The sequence below is a fragment of the Vombatus ursinus genome, unplaced genomic scaffold (assembly GCF_900497805.2).
Source record: "Vombatus ursinus unplaced genomic scaffold, bare-nosed wombat genome assembly UNPS02012319.1, whole genome shotgun sequence".
Classification (NCBI taxonomy): Eukaryota; Metazoa; Chordata; class Mammalia; order Diprotodontia; family Vombatidae; genus Vombatus; species Vombatus ursinus.
In genome coordinates this window covers 4,312,830-4,338,045 of record NW_020952097.1, presented here as the reverse complement: position 1 = coordinate 4,338,045, position 25,216 = coordinate 4,312,830, and the positions used below count along the sequence as shown (strand labels likewise).

Below are 25,216 nucleotides of genomic sequence, written 5' to 3'. Positions count from 1 at the left end.
CTCTTTTTTTTTTTAAATTCTTCTAAGTCTCAGGAACACATCTCAAACCAGCAGGAAGCCACGTGGTGCCTGTGGCTATCCACGATTGGCCCGGACTTGGGCTGAGAGCGTTGGCCAGGTGGCACCTGCACTTCCTGCTTGGGGCCCTCAATACGGGCCCTCAATACGGGCTCCCACCCCCATCCTGCCTTAGGGCACAAGTGGCCTTCTTGCTCCCTTAAGTCATTCAGAAGCCTTGTTTATTCAATGCCTTCTCCTTTAAACATTTTATTTACATCAACCGCCTCTTCATGAAGTGGTCATTTCACTTCATTCTCCCCATATTAGAACCCTCCCTAATCATAGAGAAGTGCTAACAAAAACAAGTTGGTCCACGTCTGAAAACACATTTTGTTCCACGCCTGTTGTCCACCTCAGCCAAGAGGAGGGAGGGAAGCGTGGCTCACCATCGGATCCCCGGACAGTAGATGGACAGACACACTGGTATCAATCAGGAAGATTTCCTTTAACATTATCGAGATCATTTTTGTTGGTTATTCTGATTTTACTTCCTTTGCATCAGTCATATCTGGCTCTCGTGACCATAGGCAAGTCACTTAATCTCGTTAGGTCTCGGGGTCGGCCTCTGTGACAGAAGTTGGGGAGGGAGGACGAGACTTGGCATCCCTGCCAGCTCCACGGCTGTAGTCTTAGGAAACAGTCTTCCCATATTTCTCTGAATTCTCCATGTTTGTCACTTGTTACAGATTCCATTATATCCATGCCCTGCTATTTGTTCATCCATTCCCCAGTTAATGGTAGCCACTTTCCTTTTAGTTCTTTGTGACTACAAAAAGTACTGTTGCAAATATTTTTGCAAAAATGTGAGCTTCCTCATTGTTTTTGACAACATACTTAATTATTTTTAGAATACTACTAGTGGCTCAAGATTCAAAGATAAGAGTTGACAGCTTTCACCATCCAGGGACTTATAGATTGAGAGGTGGAATAGAACCCGTGCAAGAAGGCATGTTGCAAGATCCAGGCAAAGGAGAAATGTTAAAGGAAAATTCGAGAATATTTTCAGCTTGGGGCTTGGGGAGGGGGGCGGTGTTGGGGATTAATTGCTGTGTGAATCTGGCACCTGAGCTGAGCCGTGAAGGAAGCTAAGGCTTTGGTTTCACAGATAAGTGAGTGTATTGTAAGCCTGACAAATGTGTGTGGGGGGTGGAGTAGGAGATGGCTGTCCAGTGTAAGGAACCCTTAGCAATAGTTTGAATGGAACTAGAAAGCTTAGAGTAGGGGGAATTAAGAGCAGGAAAGTTTTGGAGCCTTCCTAAGGAGTTTGTATCTTAGAGGCACTAGCCGCTGAAATTTTTGACTAGGGGAATGCTGGCAGGTATTGGCACTGTGTTGGCAAGCTGCTTAGGATGGATTGGAAAAGAGCCAGGTCTGGGGGACCAGTAAGCAAGGAGCAAGGGAACAGGAGAGTCAAAGGTCACTCGAGGTTTCCAACTTTGGTCCCTTAATTCTGCCATGGGTCTGGCACAGTGGTTTCAGAGAGAAGAGGAACACAAGGTCCTTTCTTGCCCTCCATCCCTGTCACCCCCCACTCTTTTCACTAAGTCATGGGCTCAATGCTCATCTCAGACAACTAAGTGTCCTAAGTCCCATTTGGCATGCTGCTTTGCATCCTGCTAGTGGTCAAGATTCAGTGGGGCTTATCTGCCTCAGGGACATCTCCCCACCCTTGGGTCCCCCACATAGTCTTGAGCATCGGAGGCTTGAGGCCACAGCTGTATAGAGCAATGGGTGGAAGCACATGGCCAGAGGCACGAGCCCCCTGCTTGCCTGGTAGCCCAGGTATAGACCAAGGTCCAGAGCGGCCACAGCCTGCGACTCGTTTGAGAAGCTGCTGCAGAGTTCCAGCCAGCGCTGGCGGGCCTGGACATTAAGGACATGCATGATGTGGTATGGGATGTAGGACATGGCGTAGAGGACCACCCCACCACCTACCAGCACTCCCACCTTGAGCTTCTCCGGCCTTGTTATATTGGGGTTGGTCAGGATGGCCTGGCCAATGGCACTGTAGGCCAGGAGAGTGAGCAGGAAGGGCAGGCCGCAGCCCAGCACCACCAGCACCAGGCTGTAGACCCAGTAGTCTGGCAGATGGTCATCTCCAGCTGTTCCCAGGCATTTAGTACAGCCCTCAGGCTGGTTCACATGGCAATGTGCCCCTGTGCCATTTTGGGGCAAGACAAGGTGGGAGAACTTGAAGGTGGGTGCTGCCAGGGCAGCCACGAGGCCCCAGCCAGCCAGGCTGATGGCCCAAGCATGCTTGGGTCGCACGTGGCCGTGGGCAAAGAAGGGGTGCACAATGCCCAGGTAGCGGTTGAGGCTTATGCAAGTGATGAAGAAAATGCTGCTGTAAAGGTTACAGTTGAAGAGGAAGCGCTCGAACAGACATGCAGCTGCCCCGAAGCTCCAGTGCTTGGGTGGATAGAAGTAAAAAACCAGGGGAGGCAGGGAGAAGGCATAGAACAGGTCGCTGACAGCCAGCTGGGCCGAGAAGATGATGGCTGGATGCCACGGGCGCTGCTCCCGGGTACTGAAGCGGTACAGGACCAGGCCATTGCCCCCCACAGCCACGAGGAACTCGACCACCAGCACCGGCCACAGGTATTCCTCCTGGTACTGGCTCAGGGTTTTGCCAGCTCTCGCCAACATCCCGGGCAAGCAGGTGCTATTAGATGCTTGGGTCATGGTGCCTGGAGGAAGGGGAGGCAGGCCTGAGTTGGCAGCTTCCTTCCCCAATTCCAGAGGACAGCAAACTGTAGTCCCCACCCCTTCCCATACAACCTCAAGAAGGGGTGTTGGAAGTCAGTATGAAGTAGTGAAGGTTGCACATAGGAATCAGAATGGCTTTTTTTGAATTTTGACTCTAACTGAATTTGTTTGAATCAAGTTTGAATTGACTCAGACTAACTGTGGGACCCTAGACTTCAATTTGCTCATCTGTAAAATGGGGATTCTGGATAGGCTGGTCTGCCAAGATCCCTTCCAGCTAATTATTTGCTTCAGCCCCTTCTTATCACACGGCAGACCCAGAACCTGCTTTCTACCAGTTACTCTGGCACATAGGGGATTCCTGCTCCATTCCTGGCCCTCCACCCAATCCCTGCTTTGCCCCATGTATTCTAGTTGGCAGTGGAGCCTGAACCCCATCTGCCTAAGGAAAGTACTTTTGCTCTGGTAGGAGCAGAATCACTGCTCTTGAGTGGAAATGACACGAGGCAACCCTGGCCCCCACCCCAATCCACCTTTTCAGTTCCCCATCCCCCTTCACCTGGCCTGGCCTTGCTCCTGGTTGGTAGCAGCTAGCTCTCCTCTGCTGCCTCAATCTCAGCTCCCAGGTTCTGCTACGGCCTCCCAGTCAGACGGCCGTATTTCTCACTCCCACCCCGGTAGCCCCTCCCTGAGCATACTTCCTTCCTCATTCTCTCACGCCCCCACCCCATAGCCCAATGAGAGTTCCTTAGGCAGACAGCAAAACCAGACTTTCTAGCTCCTCCCGCCCACCAGAAATAACGCCCAAGTGCAGCAATTGTGGACTCTTTTGCTTCTTTATTAGGGATGTAAAAGCACAAGCCATTACTTTTTATCATCTACATCCAGACTCCATGCCAGCCAAGACCACCTTCTGAGCCCTAACGTTTTCCAGGCAAGAGGCTGAGTAAGTGCGAACTGTCCGGGATTCTCCCACTCACCCTTGCTGATTCATAACTTTACCAGACAAAGCCCACTTCCCTTTAGTTGTTCAGTGTCCTTTGGGACATGAGCCAGGCTATTAAATACTTGCTCCCACAATAGCTCTGGGGGGCTCACACTGCAAACTGGGCTATCTCTCACTCAAGTGGCTTCATCCCTGGAGGCCAACTCTTTGAACTGCTCCCCTGTCCCCACAGTAGATCATTAACTATGATACAATCTGTGTCAGATGTTTCATGACAATCCTGAGTAAGGTGACTACCCTCCCGCACAAGCAAGACAAGACAGGAAACCAGACCTTACTTCACATGCCTGTGCCCATGCCACCCCCCCCTTCCTACCAGCCGAGGAGGCCTTACAGACTATATTTAGCATAGTAGGGGGGTGAAGGGCTGGGAAAAGGAAATGGTTTTCTTGTCCTTAGAAGCCACAGAAGAGAGAAAATGGGCAGTCAGTCCACCCTTCAGCTGATTCTCAGGTTCTGGCTGCTGCTGCTGCTGAGGACTTGCGGTGAGGCCTCCCAGAGGCCAAAGCTCTTCCTAGGGCTTGCCCACGAGGGAAGTGGCGAGCCGTGGCTCCTTTGGGCTGTTTGCCTTTGGCTGCTCGGAACCTCCCCTTTGGCTGCCGACCTCTGCCTTTCCCAGGTCTCTGGTCACCAGAGACTGGCTGTCCAGGGGACCTGTCGGGGCGTCTCCTCTTCACCTTCGGGAACATGTCTGGGGAGCAGTGTAGGGAGGAGAGAACCATCAGCAGGGTGGGCACGGGAGGCCTACAGGTGGAGGGCTGTACCACCCAAGATCACCCCTCTCCAACTCACCCTCATCTGGCTCTTCACCAACTGCTTGGCGAAAATACTCTGCCTCATCCTCTTCCTCGTCGGATATGTGGGCTCCACCATCAGGCTGCCCAGGGTCCTCTGCGTCACTGTCCCCATTCCCCTGATCCACTTGTGGGGCCTTTCCACGCTGCATACCCTCCAGGCTCCGTTTCCTGGCAGGGAAGAATCATGCTCATCATTTAGGCCATCAGCCTCAGGACACCCTTTCCTCCTGTGTCTGCTCCCCCCAGCCCCCACTAACCTGTGGGCCTCCCGCTGCTCCTTCTTCCGCTTGATGTCTCGCTCCTGCTTGCCTCGGCGCTCAGCCTTCAGCAGGAGTTTCTGCTCTCTGGTGGCAAGAGTGGCCTTCAGCTCCTCCTCAGACTTGTGCACTGCAGAGAGGGAATATGAGGAGGCCCTCTCTGAGCACTGCTGCTCCTCAAGGCTGTCCCCATCCCAACAAAGCCCTTCCCTTCCCTGTCTCACCTAAGCTGTGGTAGAGGACATTTCCATCCCCGATGCCCTCCTGGATCTTGATGAGCTGCATGGTCATCCTGGGGCCAATCTGGTGTGTTGAAAGAGATTGTGGGGATCTACCTCACAGCCACTTCCCCTCCATCCTCCCCAGTGAGCAGGGCCAGAGGCATCAGAACGTTTACTTTGAGTGATCATGGAGTCTCATGTCAGAGTTCTCATCACATACCGTGGCCCCCTCTGCCTGGCTGACTCGTCCCCTCCCCAGCTCTCACCTCAGTAAGCCGAACCGCACTCTGCTCTGCTTTCATGTTGCCACGGCCAGCGTAGGCTTGGGGCAGCTCAGTCACGTTGTGCTCCCCATCTGGCTCTGCCTCACTCTCTGACAGCCCTGCACCCCTGGGGAGACATGGGAATGAGCTGGGCTCACGGCAGTGAGAGCCTAAGATGGCAGCCCCCCCCCAACCCCCAGCTTCAGAGCCCAGCTCACATGGCAAGCAGCTCACTGACATCCTCCAAGCGGCTCATGTTGGGGAACTTCTCTTGTAAAAGCTTCTTCATGCCCCGACTGGCACCCACAGGAACAACCTTCAGGCTGCTGCAGGGATCAGAGCCTGGGGGTGAGGGGTTATGGAGGCCCCCAGGGGTTTCCCTCCTTCCTCTTCCTCCTCACCCTGGGGCTCAGAGCGTTTACTTGGACATAATCACAACGTCTCAGCAGAGATTTGATCATCATGGCTATCCAGGGCTGGGGGCTGTACGCATGCACGTCCCAGGCACGAGCCTACACACTCTACACACTATACACTCACATACTCACTAGTGTCGGAACTGGAGCTCCTGGGAGTCGGGGTCATAGCTGAGGAGAAGGCAACGCTTCACACAGTTCAGGTTCACCTGGCAGAGAGAAAGGAGCACTGGAGAGGCCCACGCAACGCAGCCCTGGCTTAGGCCATGATTTCAGCAGCTGTTATCTTATTGTAATATTTATGTATACTACCTGACAGAGATAAGATATACTGGTATACTATTACATACATTACCAAATATACATTTACATACATACAAATATTTTTATTTGCTGACACCACCAACCTTTTGGTCAGTGTTGTCAATGCTATCCTCATTTTATTGATAAATAAACTAGCTGAGACAGGTTTGTCAGTCACCTAGTGGCCTGAAACAGGATTTGAAGTCAGGTCTTCTTGACTCCAAGTCCAGCTTCCTCTAATGGCAGCATGTTTTTTTCAGGGACTCCAATGGGTCTAACCTTGTGCACATTGATGGATGGAAACATGTTCTGGAACACGGAGGCAGTGAGCTTCACATGAAGTCCATGTGGGCCAAAGCCGTTGAGTACCAAGAGTGGCGGGTGTGAGAACTGCTGCTCGTGCATCCGGTGGCGGCGCAGGGAGGAGACAACGTCCCGCACCAAGGAGTACTAGAGGTGGAGGGGGCAGGCTGACCTCGACTGCTGAGCCCTCAGCCTCCCCACCACATCATTTTGCTATTTGACCCCTCACCTTGGTGACCCGGAAGGTCAGAGTAGGGCCCCCAGGAAGCCGGATCAGCCTCTGAAGGAGAAAAGGGAGCAGGATCACAACTTCTGAAAAGTGGAGTGGCCAGGGCCTTTACTGGGTGAACCAAACATATCCCCTGGTTATGGGGGAATATAGGAAGGGATTAGCAGGAGACAGGGAAGCTCAGGCTCTTTTCTGGGACCAGGGCAAATAGAAGGGATCCTGGCTATATGGGAAGGAAGCATCACTCACAAACGTCACATTCTTCTCCGTTTTGCTGAAAATGAGGAAGTGAGAGACGCCAAGAGGGCCAGCCACAGCCACACAATCCTTAAGGGAATTCCGCCGGCGAACCTACAGTGGTGTGTAAAGTACAGAGTAGGAGTGATGTCAGAATCTGAAAGGGGGGGTGTCCTCCTATAGGACAAGTTATGAAAGATTGGAAAGAGAAGGTTTGGGAGCCAAGATCTTGAGCAAGTTCTGGGGAAATTAGTTGGGAGACCCAGGCATAATAAATTGCTGGGTGATGACTTATGATACAATTAAATTTGCCTTGAGACTTGCTAATCTGATTATGGTATGTGTATGTGGGGTAGCTAAAAATGCAAAAGATAGAAAACCACTCAAATACACCTATAATTCAGACAGATATCTGACATTTGCTAGAAAAGGGGTTGCAATAAAAGCCATGGCCTCAAATATACAAAGTCAGAGTAACAAATAGGGTGAACTAAAGACTTCAGGGGCCACCAAGTCTAATACTTTCACTTTACAGATAAGGAAACCAAGGCTCTGGAAGTGATCTGCCCACTCATACAGCCAGTAAATGTCAGAAGTAGTATTTGAACTCAGGTCCTCTTAATGGAAGGAGTTAAATTTGGCTTCACAAGTATTCCGACAGTTGGTGGGAATTTGACTTAAGACTAGAATGGAACCATGGGAGGATATACCTTATATTTTAAAAAAAGGAACAGATATAAGGGCTGGCCAGCAGAGTTTCCTATAGAAACCAATGTGAGAAAATGGAGAAACCCAAGGGTTCAGTGCCCGGTGGGGAGCCTGGTAATAAAATTCTGAAAAATTAGGTTGGCTGATCCTAGGCCCTTATCCAAAGCCCTTCCAGCCAAGAAAGTGCTGGCAGAGCTTTCACTCCCCCTCTCAATGCTACCTCCACACCAAGAGGCATCAGAAGCAGCAACATAGAAATAGGAGAGAATACACAAACCAGAGAGGGGAAGCATGTGTATATAGCATAGGGATGAAGCTCAACAGGATAAAAAACAAGTGATATTGCTAACTACAAATTCCTGATTTGCCTTACAGATAATTTTATTCCTCAATGTATGGAGAAATCCAGGAGGGGAACTGCTATTCTAGACCTAATTCTGATCCAGAAGCAGGAGCTAGTTGGCAAAGTATGACATAATGAAAAGTCCTGAGAAGAGAATATTCCACCACATTTTATAATTTAATATATAAGCCCATATGACCATGGGCAAATCACAACTTTTAGGTGTTCCAGGCAGCCCTCTAAGACTATAAGTCAGAAAAGAATTGCAGATTTGTATGTAGGTTTCTAAGATCCTCCTATAAATCTCTATGATCCTAAAGCAAGGAATTACAGGTCAAAATAAAAAAAGGGGGGGCGGATCCAGGAACAACACTGAAATTTACCCTGGAATCACAGAATCTCTGAGCTGGAATGGACTTCAGAAGCCACCTACTCCAAATCATACCCAATCTCCCCCAGTCCCTATCCAATCATAGTATTAAAGCAGGAAGGGATCTTGAAGACCACCTAGTTTGGACCACTCATCTGACAGCACGAAAACAAGGCACAGAGAGATTAAGTGATTTGTCCAAGGTCGCATAAAAGCATGGAGCTGGGGCTCCAAAGCCTCTTTCTCTGGTTCATGATGCTCTGAATTAGGCTAGGGGGAGAAGGTGGTAGTGGTGGCGGGTGTTCTGCTTGGCCCCTGGCCCAGCGGGAGGACCGGAACACCCGGCTGGATTTGTAGAGAGGCGCGTTAGATTTGATGTCATGCCCCACGCTGGGGGTCACGACCAAGAACAAGGCCGGGCCGGGCAGCACTGGACCAGCTCCCGGAGGGCGAGGGGCGCGCACCCACCTGCAGAGAGCTGGCCGTGTAGGGCTCCATGACCCGCCGCACGTCCAGGCTGAGCTGGCGGACCCCGGGGCCGGCGGGGCCGCGCGCAAACACGAAGGAATGTGGCGCGGTCGCATATGCCTCCTGCGCGCGGAGCTGGGCCGCCGCACGTGCGCGCTTCTGGTGCTGGCTCTGCGGGGGTCACAAGGGCGGAGAGTGAGAAAGCGAGCTCCCGCACGGCCCCGATCCTCAACAGCACCGCGCCCCTGGGTCCCCGCCCAGAACCCCTCACCCGGCGTCCAAACCGCGCCGCCACTCGCCCGGGATCGCACCTTCCCGTGCCGCCCCATGACGCCGCCACGAGCACAAGGTCCACTACGAGTACGAGATGAGCCGCACGCGCAGACAGCACGAAGAGCCTGCACGCGGGCTCCCCGGAAGCGTCGGGAGGAACTTCCGGGGCGGGACCAAGGGCAGGCGCAGAGAGGCGAAGAGCCAATCATTTTCTTCTGAGGGGGGAAATCGTCACCCACTACCTCCTCCTAGGAAACGCCACGAATGGCCCTGACCCTCCTCTTCCTTCTTTCCTTTCTCTTCCTTCTCCTCGTAGCAGCGCTTCCTGGCGGCTCGGCAGGTTGCGCATGCGCATTGCGACAGTCGTACGCGTTTCCCTTTCTCCCAGGCGCCATCGATTAATCGTTATGTTTTTATGAAACGGTATGCGAAGACCTATGCTAGGTACTGGGAATACAAAGAAACAGTCTCTGCCCTCCAGAAGCGTGCATTCTATCTAAGGAGACAATGTATTCACAATTAAGTATAAGTAACAATAATAGCTTTTTCTATAGCACTTGAAAGTTTGCAAAGGGCGTTCATGTTATCTCAGATGTGCACTACAACCCTGTGAAATCATTTCCCACCCGATTGCACTCCTACGGTCTTCATCATATTCTTCTGGAATCTCATCATGCTGCAAGTTGGCACACCCTCAAACTTCAAACTTCCTCTGTACCTCCTGCCTCTGGGGCTCCTCCTTCCATCTGATTGGAAACAGGGGAGTATGGACTGCAGCTCCTCCGAGATCCTCCATTTAGGGAGAGTCCCTGGGGCGGCAGTCGCAGCTGGCTGTACTCCTCTGACTTCATCATGTTGGCGCTTTTCACTTTTTTCTTTCCAGTGTTGTCTTCCTCTATTAGATTGTGAGCTCCTTGAAGGCAGGGATTGTCTTTTGCCTCTTTTTGTATTCCTAGTACTTAGCATAGTGCCTGGTACATAGTAGGCGCTTAATAAATGTTTATTGACAGACTGACTGAAGTGCTATTATCCCCATTTTACAAATAATGAAACTAAGGCAGATTAAGTAACTTGCCCAGGATCACACAACTGGTTAAGTGTTTGTGGCAGGACTGGTTTTATCTGACTCCGGGTACCCCTCTTTACCCCCTTCACCATCTACTTACAGTAAGTATATCCAAAATAAAAGATGATTTTGTGAGGGAGGCATTAGAAGCTGGGCAGATCAGGTAATGCTTCCCATAGGAAGCCTTTGATCCTGATCTTTTAAGAAAACTAAGGATTCCAAGAGGTATAAGTGAATATATTCCAGGTACTCTTGGACACCTTGTTCAAAAAGCCTAGAGAGAGAAGAGATGAGATGTCTTGCGTGAAGACAAGAAAGAAGGCCAGTATGGCTGTATGGTAGAATGATTGAAGTTAGTCAGCCAGTCCTTCAGTAGTATTTATTAAGCACCTACAGTGTGCTAGGCATTATGCTAAACTTGGGGAGACAAAGGTAAAATGCAGTCTTTGCTCTTAAAGAGTTCACAGTGTAATAGGCGAAGCAATATACAAACAGTTCTTCAATTCGGTAAACATTTATCAAGTACCTACTATGTGCTAAGCTGTTGCGTTACAAAAAGAGGCAAAAGACAGTCCCTGACCTCCGGGAGTTTACAATCTAAAGTGGGAGGGACAACATGCAAACAAATATATACAAAGCAAGCTACAGATACAAAAATAAAGAATAAAGAGTAGATAATTAACAGAAGGAAGAATATGGAATTAAGAGGGGTTTGCAAAATTTTACCGTGGGAGGTGGGATTTTAGTTGGGAACTACGTATAAACGATATAGATAGGGTAAATTGGAGTTATTAAGCGTCTCACGCTTTTATTACATAATGTTAGATATTTTAATTATTTGTATGTAATGGGGACCCAGTCTTTGGAGTATGCAAAGCATGTTCTCTGCCTGCTGGAATTCTTAGCAAAGCCTTGGTGAGCCTACTTCCAGAAACTCTTGGTAATGCCCAAGGGAGCATTCTGTTTGCCATTTCATAGCATGAACGGGTGTGCTTTGACTGTTTTTTATTAGCTTACTGAGTAGTAACGTTGAGGTCTAGGGGTGCTGGAAACCCTGAAATTCAAGGGCAAAAGATGAGCGTCCTTCCTTGAATGAATTCAACTCAAGCCTTCTTTCAGTCAGAGACAAGGTTTATTAAAACACCTGTTGAGGGGGGCAAGATTTTAAGAATCTGAGCAGAGACAAGGTTTATTATGTAGACAACAGAATCGAGCCAGACTCTTAAGGAGGCTAAGCAATTTAATAAATGAGACTGAGCTTTTTATAGTGTGGCCAATAGCTTGGGGTGACTGGGAGGTAACAGAAGAGGTCCTGGAAGGGCTGGGTGCCCCAGGCGAATGCCAGGGACCTGGGCCACATGGGAAAGTCCAGGGCTTTTTCTTTTTGGGGTCCAGATCCCAAAGACATTGTCTTTTCCTTTTAGGGGTTCAGATCTCATCCCCATCAGTAACATGGCAGCTAGATGGCTCAGTGGATAGGGCACTGGTCTTGGAGTCAGGAAGACTCATCTTCATGAATTCAAATTTGGCCTCAGACACTTATTAGTTGTGTGACCCTGGGTAAATTACCTAATCCCATTTACCTCGTTTCCTTCTCTGTAAAATGAACTGGAGAAGGAAATGGCAAACCACTCTAGTGTCTTTGACAAGAAAACACCAAATGGGGCCATGAAGAGTCAGACTTAACTGAAGGACAACAATACCATGGTAACAAAAGACCATTTAATTGGCTGTTGAAATGGAATTAGCTTTTGAGTAAGGAAGAAGAAAAGGCTGTAAACCTTTGGGTGGGGAGAGAGGCAGCAGGTATTTCCTTAAGCTGACCCACTCCAGCTGCCATGTGGCCGTGAATACTTGCCATCACTTGTTTCTTACATCTCTGCTGCTTTCTTCTTTCCTGATCTTAGGTGAAAAGGTCTTAGAGGCAGAACTGATGAAATCATGACCTTATGAGCTTTTAAAAGTCAGAAGAACCATTAGAAGTCCGGAAACTGGAGTACATTAGCAAATCTGCTTGTGGTCACGATGGCCTGATGAATGAGCTGCTTGAGCCAGCCTAGCAGTGAATGGCAGTGCCAGCTGAAGACCTTGCTAGCAGGGGATCTGCTCATTTATCCATCATGCTTGCACTTAGAAGTGGACTTTGTGGGTGGGGGAATATTTTGTATCTACCACTTTAATTATAAGCGCACTAAGCTGGTAGGTGAAAGTAGACTCTTGTTTCAGAGGTTCTTGTACTTTGATTCTTTTTTTTTTTTTTGGCTAGGCAATGGGGTTAAGTGACTTGCCCAGGGTCACACAGCTAGTAAGTGTCAAGTGTCTGAGCCCAGATTTGAACTCAGAGTCCTCCTGCTCCAGGGCCAGTGTTCTATCCACTGAGCCATTTAGTTGCCCCTTATAGTTAGTTTTTTTGTTTGTTTGTTTGTTTGTTTTTATTGGTGAGGCAATTGGGGTTGAGTGACTTGCCCAGGGTCACACAGCTAGTGATTCTCAAGTGTCTGAGGTCAGATTTGAATTCAGGCCCTCCTGACTCCAAGGCAGGAGCTCTACCCACTGTGCCACCTAGCTGCTCCTTGTGCTTTGATTCTTGCTGTATCTTTTGCAAAGGCTAATTAATGTTAATTTATATTAGTGCTTTACAAACCTCAAACCACTACATAAATCCTAACTATCATTGTTATTGTTATTATTATCACCATCATCTACTGCTTGTCAATGACATTAGTTGTCAATGTTACTAGTCAGAATGATACTGGAGGATCGATTGTTAGATGATATTCAGGACTGGGTAACTGGTCAATTGATATAATTGTTGTTCAGTCGTGTCCTGCTCTATGTGACCCCATGGATAAAGTCCATGGGATTTTCTTGGCAAAAATGCTGGAGTGGTTTGCCATTTTCTTCTAGCATTTAAGGTAGTGCTCTACAAATATTATCTCATTTTGTCTTCGCAACAAGCCTGGGAGGTGATTACTATTATTATCCCCATTTTATAGATGAGGAAATTGAAACAGACAGAGGCTAAGTGACTTGCCCAGGATCACACGCCTATTAAGTGTCTTAGGGTGGACTTGAGCTCAACTCTTCCTGCTTCCAGGTCTACCACTCTATCCATTGTACTTCCTAGGTGCCCTCAAATATCGGGGGTAATCTCTTGAATGGGAACTCAAGAGCAGCAGTTCTAGGTGTCCTCCTGAAGGTTATTCCTAGAACTCTAAGGGTAAACGCAGTGCTCTGCTCTTCAGATCTGACCTGTTAGCTGGAGTGTGGGTTGGGAGATTAGCTCCAGAGCCTATATATTACATGTTTCTTAGTCTCCTTTGAGACAGTAAATTCCAGGATAGCAGGAATTGTGTTTTATCTGAATTGTCTCCTTTAGGACTGAGCGCGGGACTCTTCACAGAGTAGGCATTTAATACATTTGTTTCATTGTCATAGGATCTTATTGTGGAAACATTAAGGTTTTCTTTACAGTGTAACTGAAAATATTAAGAAATAAATATTTCTCCAGTCTAAAGGCCTTTCCAGACTTACTTGAATGAAGGAAACCTTATTTGTACTATCCAACCTTTTAAGGAAATCATACCCTCTATTAAACTCTCATTTTCCTGTCTCTCTTAAACCTAGCCACTGTCTGTTAGGAAACTTGGAAAAGACTAAGAATAAACTGGAGGACTTTGGAAAGTGGATTAAGTGTGGCAACCAGGTTTAGAATGAGAAATGCATTAATGTAGTCAAGGTCATTGCCTGCCACCACCCATGACCAGATTTAATGGTTTCAGAAAATGATTTTTGTTTTTTAGGACTTCAAGTGACAATTGTTCTGTTTTATGAAGGAAATTGTTAACTGAATTGTCACCAAAACTTTGGACCCTTGCTCAATCTCCATTGTGAAATGTTCTTTATTCAAGAATCCTGTAATCTCCAGAGATTGCAACTTCAAAATGAGTTCTAACAGAGAGATGTCTGGTTCAAGGATGGGTCATAAGGGGACTCTACCAGTTTGGTCATTTCTCTCCCTAAGCAAAAACACACACACACACAACTGTCCCCCTCAAACAACCCCTCCCCCCCCAAAATTTTTAAAAACTTAAAATAATTATAATTAGGGGTTAAACTAGGGATATCTGACCACATTTACCCAAGACCTAAATCCTGGGATGACCCACCTTTCTGTAAGGCTTGTGCTCAAAATGTAGAGTATTTTTTCTTTATATTAGACCCAGAAGGGATCTTAGAGATCATCCAGAATTATTTTATAGATAAAACTGGGGCTCAGAGAGGGAAGAAACTCACTCAGGGTCACACAGCTAGAACTCAAGCAAGGATTCAGATCTAGTTCTGACTCCAAATCCAGGGCTATTTCTTTTGTTCTTTGTTATTCTGTCCTTGTGTATTTCTCTGTCTTTGTCTCTTTTATTATGTATCCCTCTTGGTCTTCTACGTCCCTGTCTCCTGTCTGTGTGTCTGTCTGTCTCTGCCCTCGTTTCTATTTCTCTCAGGTTCAGTGACCTCCTGGTCTTTGCTTCCTTTGACAGGGTGATGGAGAAGGCTTTGGTGTGTGTGTGTAGGGGGGTTTGTTTAAGAAGAGGAAATTGGGAACAGAATTTGGCCATTTCTCCCATTCAGTCTTGGAGAAGGGAATAATGGGAGAGTAGTATCTATGTGTTCATGTTTCTGCATAAATATATGTGCATGTGGGTTTATGCCCATGTTTGGGTGTAAAATTTTATTTCTGTATCCAGGACAGCATGTGTGTTCCTGTGCTGGGGTCTGTGAGTATACGAATCCAGGCAGTCGGGTATGTTCATGTTGGTTCTGGTGCTGTGTTAGTGTCTGTGGGGCCTCTTCAACCTCTGGTGTCCATGTCAGGATGCCCTCCTTTTCAGCTGGACTCTCTGTGCCCTGTACCCTGTGAAGGAGAATCATTCCTTCCTGGCAGTGACAACAGCCATCAGCCCTGCCTGGGCCCCATCATAGCTGCCTCTGGATAGGGTCAGTGGTCAGTGGGGGAGAGGAGAGAGTAAAAGCCAGGAGGGAGGGAGAGGGGCAGGATGGAGAGTCAGTGACCAGTGGGGGAAGGGAGGCAGGGATTGGGTAGGTTCTGAGCATCTGCAGAAATTCTTACAAACAGACCCCATAGATGTTTACACTTGGGCTCCTGGGCAGAGATTGTGCAGCTCTAGGGGCTGGTCTGGAGAGGGCGGGGACATGGGGGACAGGCACAAGGACTGGGCAGTCAGCAGCGTCTTTTCAACAAGATTTCATTTTTCCCCATCACAGAAAGTGAGGACGGAACAGTCCAGAGGGGCGAGCTCGAGGAGCTGTAAGCTGTGACCGGTGAGTGCCCTGACCCTGAACCCCTAGGATGGAGGGGGAGCTACCCCCAGGAAAGGTAGACACAGACTGGACCCTCTAAGGCTTGACTATAGCACATCTAGGCCTATCTATGCCTTCCCCATGGGAGGCAATTCCAGCCTTAGGGGTCAAAGGAGCACCTATAGGCCACTTAGTGCTAGGGAAGCCCAGGGTTGAGTAGGACATTCTCATCATACCTAAATTGGGGCCAAATCCTCAGAATGCCAAATACTGCCAACTCCTGGTTCAGATTCTATGTGCTGATGGATCTGAGTGATACTGGAACCATGGAGGACTACTACAGGCATGTGTGCGCTCAGACATACTTGAACATATAATACATGAATACAAAAGTTATCCCTATCACCATCCTATTTTGGGAATGCCACAGGAATAAAGCAGGGCAGCCTGGCCTTGTACTCTGGGGAACAGAAAGATAGATAGGGATGTGGGAACTGCGCCTGCCCTTCCCCCAGATAGATGCCTGCAGCTGAGGAATTTCCTTTGAGATGGATTAGTCTGCTGTTTTTGAGGGGTCTGTGATCAGAAAATGGAGGGGGGGAGGCTAGATCTAGTCCCTGGCCTCTCAGTTCCATTAATCCTTCAGTCTGAGGAGTCTACCTCTGAGTCAGACGACTAGCGAGATCAGTTGACTTGGAGTGGCCTTATGACCACCTGCGGAATAACTCTGGGCATGCCCCACCAGACTATGCCCTGGGTCAGCTCCTAGCCTCCCTAGCATGCTCAAGGTGTTTGGTGTGAAGAGGAGCTTCAGGCAGAGGAGGGCTGTGGATATTTAATGAAGACATTTAAAAAGGCAGCAGAAATGTTCATTTTTTTTTTGTCTGGAGACCTGAGGAAAAGCCAGGCCTGGTGGGCAGTGACCCAGACCAAGGCAGGATGAAGAGACCTGATTCACAGGTATTAGAAGATGAAATTCATGAAGAAATAATGTTATTATTCTTGTTATTAATAATAATTAGCACATTCTTATTACTACTACTATTAATAAGGTTTTAAAAAAGGTTTCATTACAGCAAGCTCATGAGATGAATCTTGTAAGTGTTATCACTTATTTACAAATGAAGAAACTGAGGTGCATAGAGGTAAGGTGGCTTGTCCAGCATCATGAAGCTACTAAATGTCAGAGTGAGGATTAAGCATTTGGAGTTCTTGGATTCTCTAAAACAGGGGGCCCAATCTGGCAGGAGCAGTAAGTGAGTTGTCTTCTTCTTCTTTTTTTTTTTCTTTTTGGTGAGGCAATCGGGGTTAAGTGACTTGCCCAGGGTCACACAGCTAGTAAGTGTAAGTGAGTCTTCTGAAGGCAGGATCTGTCTCCACACAGGCTGAGCCTGGCCCCCTTCTGTTACAGGGGACAGGTGTCATGGACACCCACATCTGGAGGTGGCTGCTGCTTTTGATGGCCATGCCAAGGGGACTGGACCCTGCCCTGGGTGATCAGAGGTCCCCAGTGGCCAGCCCACGCTGCACTTATACCTTTGTGGTTCCCCAGCAGAAGTTTGTGGGTGCCGTGTGCTGGAGTGGAGCAAAGACAGCAGCTCCTCCTCGAGACAATGCTGGGGCAGATGAGCTACAGGCTCTTCAGACCCAGCTGAGACAGCAGGAGGTGCTAATCAAGGAACTGAGGGAGCAAGTGGCTGCAGCTGGGGCCACTGTCAGCGAAGTCAGGGCCCTTTGTGGGGAGGCTCGGGATCCTGGCTCCCAGCCCAGCCAGCTTCAGCCACCACAGCTGACCCATGGAAAAACTAAAGGTTCCCAAGGGGATGGGCTGGCTCAGCTAGAAGGCCAGGTCATCAATGCCTTAGCAGAAGCCCAGCGTGCCACTGCCCAATACCACCAGCTGGATGCCAAGTACCATGCTCTGGCTGCATTAGTCAATGACCAGAGCACTGTCATCACCAAGCTGCAGCAGCGGTGTCCAGGAGGGCCCAAGGGGCAACAGGTACAGGACCTGAACAGGACAACAGGACAGGTATGGGAATGGTCACTATTGAGGGAATGGTCATTATCTTGGGAGATGGAACTTTTTGAGAGTGATTATTATTTACAAGATGGTCATTGTCCTGGGAGGAGGATAACTGCCCAAGTCCAGTTAGACTTAGTCTGACTTCTATCTCATATCCAAATTTGTGAGTATGGTGGGGGGGGGGAATTAGTTGATTGATTAACTTGGGGCAAGTTTGGAGACCTGGATTTTCTATCCTCCCTGGGACCAAGTGTTCCTCTTCCCAAAGCTCGTACCATTGCTTCAGTTTTAGAAGCATTTATTATCAGATGAACTCTTTCCTCTGCTGGTTATATGGTGTTGGGAGGCCTTAGTTACAATGAAGGATGGGGGGAGGGTGTGAATGGAGGAATCTTATTATTGGCACTGCTCAGCCCTGATCCCAGGATGAGCAATCTGAGATCCAAATCCAGGATTTGGAAGAGAGCAGAGACAAGTAGCCTACAAAAAGGTGAGATAAGTCCCTTAGGAACAGGGATACAGAGTAGGTCCTTCAGGAAAAAATTATACAGAGATGGCCCTCCTCCCTCCAGTCCTTCAGAATAGGCGGGTCATCCCAGGACTTGGGTCCTCGATCAATGTGGTCAGACACCCTTAGTGAATCATTGGCTTCTACAGGTCTTGCTACCACCCAACTTGAGCCCCTCAGGGCTTGGAGGGCTGGCAGGTAATGGTAGCAATGGTAGTGGAAGACCAGATAGGGAGCTGCAGAGGGAGCAGAGCAGGGTGCCTGGCCAACCACAGAGGCAGCAAGGGGTCCCGGCCTCTCCCCTGCCCACAGGTCCCCCAGGAACACCCACACAGGCAACAGGTAAGAGTTGGCTCAGGCTATGACTTGGGGGGGGGGGACAGATTTCAAGTGCCTATCAGGGATGGTGGGAATAGGGAGGGGTCAGTGGCTACAGTGGGATCTCTTTCCCTTTCCTCTACCCTCCACCAAACCTAGGCCAAGTCCATACCCAGGGTAACCTTCCTCTTCCTGGCCCATTATCCTAGCCATCTTGTGTGTCCTCCCATGACCCCTTCATCCCTTGCCAGGACAGACTATGTATATCTTCATGACCCTCAGGCCCATGGCAGGATTGCCTGGAGGCCCAAAAGGGCAGGCAGGGGATCAGCGGGGTTTACCTAGTGAGACTGGGCCAGAAATCAGTGCCAGTGTGGTGTGAACAGCAACTGGAGGGTGGAGGCTGGATGGTCATTCAGCGGCGACAGGATGGCTCTGTGAACTTCTTTACCAACTGGCAGAACTACAAGGTAGGCATGGCAGGAGGGGATGGGCTAGGAGCTCTGAAGGGCTCAAGTCCCTCCCTGTATCTCTGGCCCACTGAAGACTGGTATCCCTTCCTACAAGGTGGGTTTTGGCCGGCCTGATGGAGAGCACTGGCTGGGCCTTGAGAACATACACCTGTTGACCCAGCTCCGGGATCACGAGCTTCTGGTGCTGCTGGAGGACTGGGGGGGTCGTGGAGTCCATGCCCGCTATGATGCATTCTCCTTGGAGCCTGAGAGTGACCACTACCGCCTAAGGCTTGGCCACTACAGGGGTGATGCTGGTGATTCTCTGTCCTGGCATAATGACAAGCCCTTCAGCACTGTGGACAGGGACCGGGACTCCTATTCTGGTAAGGCCTGGTCTGGCAATGGTGGGGAAGGGGGATAGAGAGGAGGTTCTTCTGGCTGAGTAGGAACAGGAGGGCTGGCACCCAGCACTCCTACTCCTATGAGGGCCTGACGGAGGACTAAGATTTAAGAAAAGATAGGGGCTGGGGAATGGTGGAATGGAGAGGCTGAGAGGGGAATTGGTAATAATAATTAATAATAACCTAACATTTATATAGAGCTTTAAGTCTGGCACAGAACTTTACATATACTATCTTATTAGATCTTCACAATGCCCCTATGAGGCAGGTATGGTTATCATTTCACTGGTTAAAAAAAAACAAACTGAGACAGAGGTTAAGTGACTTGTGCAAAGTCACACAGCTAGTATCTGAGGCAGGATTCAAACTCAGTTTTTCCTAATTCCAAGTACAGCACTCTACTAACAATGTCCCCTAGCTTACTTTTCTGGTGAGGGAGGGGACAAAGAATGATGAGGGGAAGGGATGGAGGGCAGGGAGAGAAAGGGACTGGGGACTACAAAAGTGAGCCCCCAACAAGAGCTACTAACAAGGACAGAAGACTGAAGGACTTGATTACAGCAAGTGTGGAGAACAAGGTGAATTTTGCAGTGATCTGCAATGACTCTGGGATGTCAGTTAGACAGTCAATAAACATTTACTGTATGAAGTGCCTACTATGTGCTAAGAGTTGGAGATACAAAGAGGCAACAGCTGGTCCCTGCCCCAAGGAGATCACAGTCTAATGGGGGAAACAATGCACAGACAACTATGTACAAACAAGCTATGTACAGGAAAAGCTGGAAATAATCAGTGGAAGAAAGGTGCTGGAATTAAGGCAGATCCAGAAAGGCTTTCAGGGAGAGAAGCCAGCAGGCAGAGATGAGGAGGAAAAGCTTTCTAGGCCTAGGGGATAGCTGGTGAAAATGCCCTGAGTCAGGACATGGAGAAGCTGCAAGGAAGCCAATGTCACTGGCTTGCAGAATACATTGATGAGGGTTTGTAAGAGTTAAGAGAACTAGGGGCAGCTCGGTGGTGAAGTGGATAGAGAACCGGCCCTGAAGTCAGGAAGACCTGAGTTCAAATCTGGCCTCAGATCAAACACTTGACACTTACTAGCTAGCTGTGTGACCTTGGGCAAGTCACTTAACCCCTATTAACCCTCATAAAAAAAAAAGAAAAAGAGTTAAGAAAACTAGAAAGATTATGTAGGGCTTTGAACACCAAACCAAGATTTTAACATTTGATCCTGATGGTGATAAGGAGTCACTGGAGTTTATTGAGTTGGGTGGGGGGTGGTATGTGACGTGGTCAGACCTTCAACTTAAGAAAATCACTTTGAGGGGCAGCTAGATAGCACAACAGACAAAGCACCAGCCCTGGAGTCAGGAGGACCTGAGTTCAAATCCGGCATCAGACACTTGACACTTACTAGCTATGTGACCCTGGGCAAGTCACAATCCTGCCTCTCCCCCCCACCCAAAAAAAATCACTTTGGTAGCTGAGTGGAGGATTGATGAAAGTGGGCAGAAGACTTATGGCAGGGAGACCAACCAGCTTGCTATTGTAATAGTCCAAGTGTGGGGTGATGAGGGCTTGTATGAGTGTGATGACAGTATCAGAGGAGAAAAGGGGACACATTTGAGAGATATTATGAGGTAAGATCAATAGGCCTTGGCAATAGATGGGATATGGGAGGGTGAGTGACACTGAGGAGTCAAGTATGAAACCTAGGTTGTGAGCCTGGGTGACTGGGAGGATGGTGTTACCCTCAATAGTAGTAGGGAAGTTAGGAAGAGAGAAGGGTTTGGGAGGAAAGATAATGAGGTCAGTTTTGGACATGTTCAGTGTACAGTGTCTACGGAACATCCAGTTTGAGATGTCCAATAAACAATACTGGAGGTCAGCAGAGAGGTTAGAGCTGAATAAATACACCTGATAAGCATCAGCATAGAGATGATAATTGAATCCATGGGAGCTGATGATCACCCTGTGAAATAATATGGAGGAAGAAAAGGATCCAGTCCATTCAGTGTGACACCCACAGTATGGGACATCCATCAGTGGTGGGTGTGACCTGGATGAAGATTCAGCAAAGGAGACCAAGGAGTAGTCAAATAAGGAGGAGGAGGCTCCACTGAAAGCTGGACAGAAGAGAAAAGAATGATTGACAGTGTCAAAGGCTGCAGAGAGGTCAAGGATGAAGACTGAGAAAAGACCATTAGATTTGGTAATTGAGGGATCATTAGTACCTTTGGAGAAAGCAGCTTCAGCTGAATGAGATTAGAAACCAGACAGAGTTAAGAAGAGAGTGAGAGGAAAGGAAATGGTAGTACTGATTGGAGATGGCCTTCTTAAGGGGGAAGGGATGTGGGATGTTAGCTAGCAGGAAGGGATGGATCAAGTGAGAGTTTTTCAAGAATGGGGAAGAGATAGGCAAGTGTATAGGCAGTAGACAAGCAGCCAGTGGATATGGAGAAAGAGATTAGTGAGAAAAGGGAGCTAATGGGCAGGGGCAGCTAGATGGCATAGTGGATAGAGCACTGGCCCTGGAGTCAGGAGGACCTGAGTTCAAATCTGGCCTCAGACACTTATTAGCTAGCTGTGTGACCCTGGGCAAGTCACTTAACCCCACTTTGCCTGGGAAAAAAAAAAGGGCACTAACAGAGGAGGCAGGCTACTGGAGGAGATGGGATGGAATGAGATCACTTGTGCATGTAGAGGAGTTCACCTTGGCAAGAAGGAGGGCCACTTCATTATGTAAGACAAGAGGTGAAGGAGAGAGTAGCACAAGGTAGCTAGGTGATGTGAGATGAGGAGAGAAGAGGGAGCTGGAGAGCTCAATGAAATAACTGTTAGCTATACTTAAGTGCAATGTGTTTTCTCTCCTAAAAGACAAGGGAAAAGGGCTCAAGAAATATTTTCCCATTCATTTAACAAGAATGTCCCTTGGGGGGAAAAGAGAGAAGAAGGGCTTCCAGGTAAAAACAAAGAAGAAAAAATTGCCAAAGAGGCAGAAGGGAAACCTAATCCATGGCAATAGGTTGAAGAATGAAGAATGGGGCACAGAAGAGAAAGGGAAGGTAGACCATTGAATACTTGAGGCTAAGTAACAAATATGGGGTTCTTTACATAGACAGGGAAAAAATGGACCTTTGAGGGGGAAGCAAGTGCTTGGGCTCTAAAGAGTGACTCTAGATTCACAGAAGCCAACAGGACCAAGTCATCCAGTAGGCATGGAGATGAGATGGTCAGGGAATCTCCAATGAGGGGCACCAGGAAGGCTGTTTGTTGGTCTGATGTCAACAAACAGAGAGGGCTGCTGTCTACATGATGATTGTCAAATCTGATGATTGTTACTTCTGATGATTCATCTGGGTTTCAAGGAATCTAGAAAGAGGCAGCTAGGTGGTACAGTGGATAGAGTGCTAGACCTGGCTTCAGGAACACCTGAGTTCAAATCCAGCCTCAGATATTTACCAGCTGCATGGCCCTGGGTAAGTCACAACCTCTGGGAAGGCTGTGGCTGGTGTCCTGGGAGTGGAGGGGTTTAGGGTTCAGCCATGACTATGTGGTGGTGGAGATCACACAGGGGCCATCACACAGGATGTCAGATCTTGAGCAGTCCCAGACCGACTCTCTCGCTGGAGCCCATTTCAGGATATTAGCCAGAGAAAGCCAGGAAGTGGTTGAAGTCAGAAGGAACAACCTGACCCAGGTTGCTAGAATTTCTCTCTCTCCCTTGTGCCCTCCTCCTTGCCCAACAGAACAGAACAGAACAGGCAGACCGCTGGAGATCTCTGAGAGGCCCCCTTATTGCTTCAAGGACCTAAAGTCACTTCCCTCCACTTTTGTCACTTGTTTTCAGTAGCTGTCCACCACCACTGCCTGTGGATATAGGAAAGGGGAGTAGGATGGTGAAATCACCTCTGCCCCAGGCAAGGAGAGGATTCATACTCCCTGTCTAAAATGGAGATCAAGACTGACCCTCAGGTGGTCTCAACGACATGAAGTCTCATACTCGGACCCACAGAATAACTGACACAGACTCAGGGTCACAAGGACATAGACCCAAAGATGCAGACTTCCCTGTTCACAGGGCTGTGCACTCAGACTCACTGACAATCACAATTTCTTAGACAGTCGTACAGACACATACACACTCAAAAAGAAATATAGGAAGGTGTGAAATAGTAGAAGATGGTACAGATAGGTGGATTTGTAGAGGGCTGGATAACCCGATCCAGAGTTTTAAATAATGCTATTTCCATGTCAACCTGGAGACCAGGTGTCTTTAGCTGAGGGTCCCAGGGATCTGTCCTTATCTCAGAACTGTTCAACACTGTTATCAATGGCTTAGATTAGGCCTGCACAACCTGTGGCCCTCAGTCCACTTATGGCCCTTGGGCTGCTTGTGGCAAGCCAAAGGACTTTGGGCAGCCACGAAAAATGTAGAGGAAAACATCCTTTGTATGTAGATGAAATCCTTTGGCATACCACAGGTTGTACAGCCCTGACTTAGATGAAAGTGTTGGGGAGAATCTTTATCAAATTCACAGTTGACTCAAAGCTGGGAGGGATAGCTCAGACAAATCACAGACAGAATGATATGTTCATCTTATTAAATCTAATAGGGATAAATGTAAAGTCTTCATGTGAGATTCAAAAAATCAACTTCACAGGTCTAGGATGGGGAGAGAGACAAATTTTAGCGGACCAGAAGCTCGATGTGAATCAACAGTGTGATAATTTAGCAGCCAAAGACTTGAACACATTTCCTCCTGTTGGGGGAGGTTGAGTTGAGGGGGTTGGACTAAATAACCTTTGAGGTCCCTTTTTGATCTTAAGCTGCATTAATGAGGCAGCGCTAAGGGTGGAAATGAGGGAAGTGACAATCACTGCCCACTTTATCTGTGTTGTTTTCAGTTCAGGCCACCATGTTTTAGGAAGGACTTTGGGACAAACTAGTGAATGCCGAGGACTTTGACCAGGAAGGGAAGGGGATTGGGAGGGATTCCATATGAAAACCATGGAAGGAAATGGGTATTTGGTTTGGAGAAGGGAAGACTTAGAAGGTCAAAGATCTCTGCCCTTCAGTATTTGAAGGATAGCAAGTGGATAGGAGTGGATAGTAGAGCCGCTAGGAGTCTGGGCCTTGAGTCAGGAAGAAGTAAGTTCAAATCTGATCTCAGACACTTCCTAGCTGTGTGGTCCTGTCATGAGGAAGAAGGACAGATTAGTCTTGTTCTGCTTAGATAGAAGATGCAGAGAGACAGGGTTTGGCTTGATGTCAGGAAAAAAACCCCCAAAACTTCCTATCACTTAGAGCTGTCCACAAGGGAGGTGGGCCATGGAAGGTAGTGGATTCCCTCTCACTTATCTTGAAGTGAAAGATCAATGACCCCTTGCTCATGATGTTGTGTGTAGAGGGTATTCTTGGACAGCTATGGATTGGATTTTAGTCCTTTAAATTTCTATCCACATTCTGTGAGGGAAGACAAGGCCTAGGGGTGTGTGTGTGTGTGTGTGTGTGTGTGTGTGTGTGTGTGTGTGTGTGTGTGTGTGTGTGTGGAGCAGAGCCTGGGGACTGGGGCTCTTATTCCAATAAGGGGGAAGGGGATGGAGAAAGAAGACATTCAGGGATCAGGATCCTACCCTGTCAAGAGTGGGACAGTTGGAAGGGAGGGGAGGTACCCAGGATTGCTGCTTCAGAGTCAGAATCTTGGGGATCACTGCTTTGCTCAGTACAACCTATCTCCCTTTCTCAGAGGCAGATGAACCTGGGGGGTGTGGATGTTAGTGATGGGTTGTGTAGCCCTTAACCTCTTCTCTTTTGTTTCTTCCCTAGGTAACTGTGCTCTGTATCAGCGGGGTGGCTGGTGGTACCATGCCTGTGCCCATTCCAACCTCAATGGTATCTGGCACCTAGGGGGCCATTATCGAAGCCGTTATCAAGATGGTGTCTACTGGGCTGAATTTAGGGGTGGTGCATATTCACTCAAGAAAGTGGCTATGCTGATTCGGCCCCTCTGACTTCTGACCTCCACCCTTTGGATCTTAGCGAGGAGAGATATATTTGACCATCTTGGATTGCCTGGCATCGTGTCCTAGAGTTTGCATGAGTCAGGGATCTACAAAGCCCAGGGCATTGTAAAAGCACCCCTCGTGTCACAAATCACACCCC

General features: G+C 48.4%; 3 protein-coding genes across 6 annotated transcripts; 1 reads left to right on the top strand and 2 right to left on the bottom strand.

Moving 5' to 3' along the window:
• Positions 1 to 89: 89 nt before the first annotated feature.
• Positions 90 to 3,393, bottom strand: P2RY11 (purinergic receptor P2Y11). Its single transcript, XM_027857727.1, has 2 exons — positions 3,326 to 3,393; positions 90 to 2,747 (listed from the first exon to the last, which is right to left on the bottom strand). Exon 2 carries the CDS (start codon positions 2,740 to 2,742, stop codon positions 1,684 to 1,686), a length of 1,059 nt encoding a protein of 352 aa, XP_027713528.1. The 5' UTR covers positions 2,743 to 2,747; positions 3,326 to 3,393; the 3' UTR covers positions 90 to 1,683.
• Positions 3,394 to 3,583: 190 nt separating this feature from the next.
• LOC114039847 (suppressor of SWI4 1 homolog) lies at positions 3,584 to 9,073 on the bottom strand. The gene is made up of 12 exons (XM_027857726.1): positions 8,999 to 9,073; positions 8,688 to 8,858; positions 6,811 to 6,912; positions 6,562 to 6,612; positions 6,309 to 6,479; positions 5,859 to 5,935; positions 5,529 to 5,636; positions 5,314 to 5,437; positions 5,051 to 5,129; positions 4,827 to 4,956; positions 4,565 to 4,737; positions 3,584 to 4,463 (listed from the first exon to the last, which is right to left on the bottom strand). Exons 1-12 carry the CDS (start codon positions 9,014 to 9,016, stop codon positions 4,222 to 4,224), a joined length of 1,446 nt encoding a protein of 481 aa, XP_027713527.1. The 5' UTR covers positions 9,017 to 9,073; the 3' UTR covers positions 3,584 to 4,221.
• A 5,863-nt stretch (positions 9,074 to 14,936) lies between these two features.
• On the top strand, positions 14,937 to 25,178 carry ANGPTL6 (angiopoietin like 6). 4 transcript variants are annotated; one of them, XM_027857793.1, is made up of 8 exons: positions 14,937 to 15,021; positions 15,310 to 15,366; positions 16,236 to 16,305; positions 16,757 to 17,377; positions 18,029 to 18,221; positions 18,480 to 18,667; positions 18,765 to 19,035; positions 24,881 to 25,178. In XM_027857793.1, exons 3-8 carry the CDS (start codon positions 16,285 to 16,287, stop codon positions 25,063 to 25,065), a joined length of 1,479 nt encoding a protein of 492 aa, XP_027713594.1. In that variant the 5' UTR covers positions 14,937 to 15,021; positions 15,310 to 15,366; positions 16,236 to 16,284; the 3' UTR covers positions 25,066 to 25,178. The 4 variants fall into 4 exon arrangements, with proteins under 4 accessions (XP_027713594.1, XP_027713593.1, XP_027713595.1 ...); XM_027857792.1 differs by lacking the exon at positions 14,937 to 15,021 and having other exon boundaries at positions 15,246 to 15,366; XM_027857794.1 differs by lacking the exons at positions 14,937 to 15,021; positions 16,236 to 16,305 and having other exon boundaries at positions 15,246 to 15,366.
• The last annotated feature ends 38 nt before the right edge of the window (positions 25,179 to 25,216 follow it).

What these genes read in the sequence shown, in the direction of transcription:
- LOC114039847 (XM_027857726.1), bottom strand. An exon ending in ACACGGCCAGCTCTCTGCAG is followed by an intron (nt 6,913 to 8,687) that starts GTGGGTGCGCGC and finishes ACACCACTGTAG; the next exon opens with GTTCGCCGGCGGAATTCCCT. An exon ending in TGACCTTCCGGGTCACCAAG is followed by an intron (nt 6,480 to 6,561) that starts GTGAGGGGTCAA and finishes CTCCACCTCTAG; the next exon opens with TACTCCTTGGTGCGGGACGT.
- P2RY11 (XM_027857727.1), bottom strand. Translation starts at nt 2,742, where the DNA reads ATGACCCAAGCATCTAATAGCACCTGCTTGCCCGGGATGTTGGCGAGA.
- ANGPTL6 (XM_027857793.1), top strand. Translation starts at nt 16,285, where the DNA reads ATGAAGAGACCTGATTCACAG. An exon ending in AACACCCACACAGGCAACAG is followed by an intron (nt 18,222 to 18,479) that starts GTAAGAGTTGGC and finishes CATGACCCTCAG; the next exon opens with GCCCATGGCAGGATTGCCTG. An exon ending in GGACCGGGACTCCTATTCTG is followed by an intron (nt 19,036 to 24,880) that starts GTAAGGCCTGGT and finishes TTTCTTCCCTAG; the next exon opens with GTAACTGTGCTCTGTATCAG.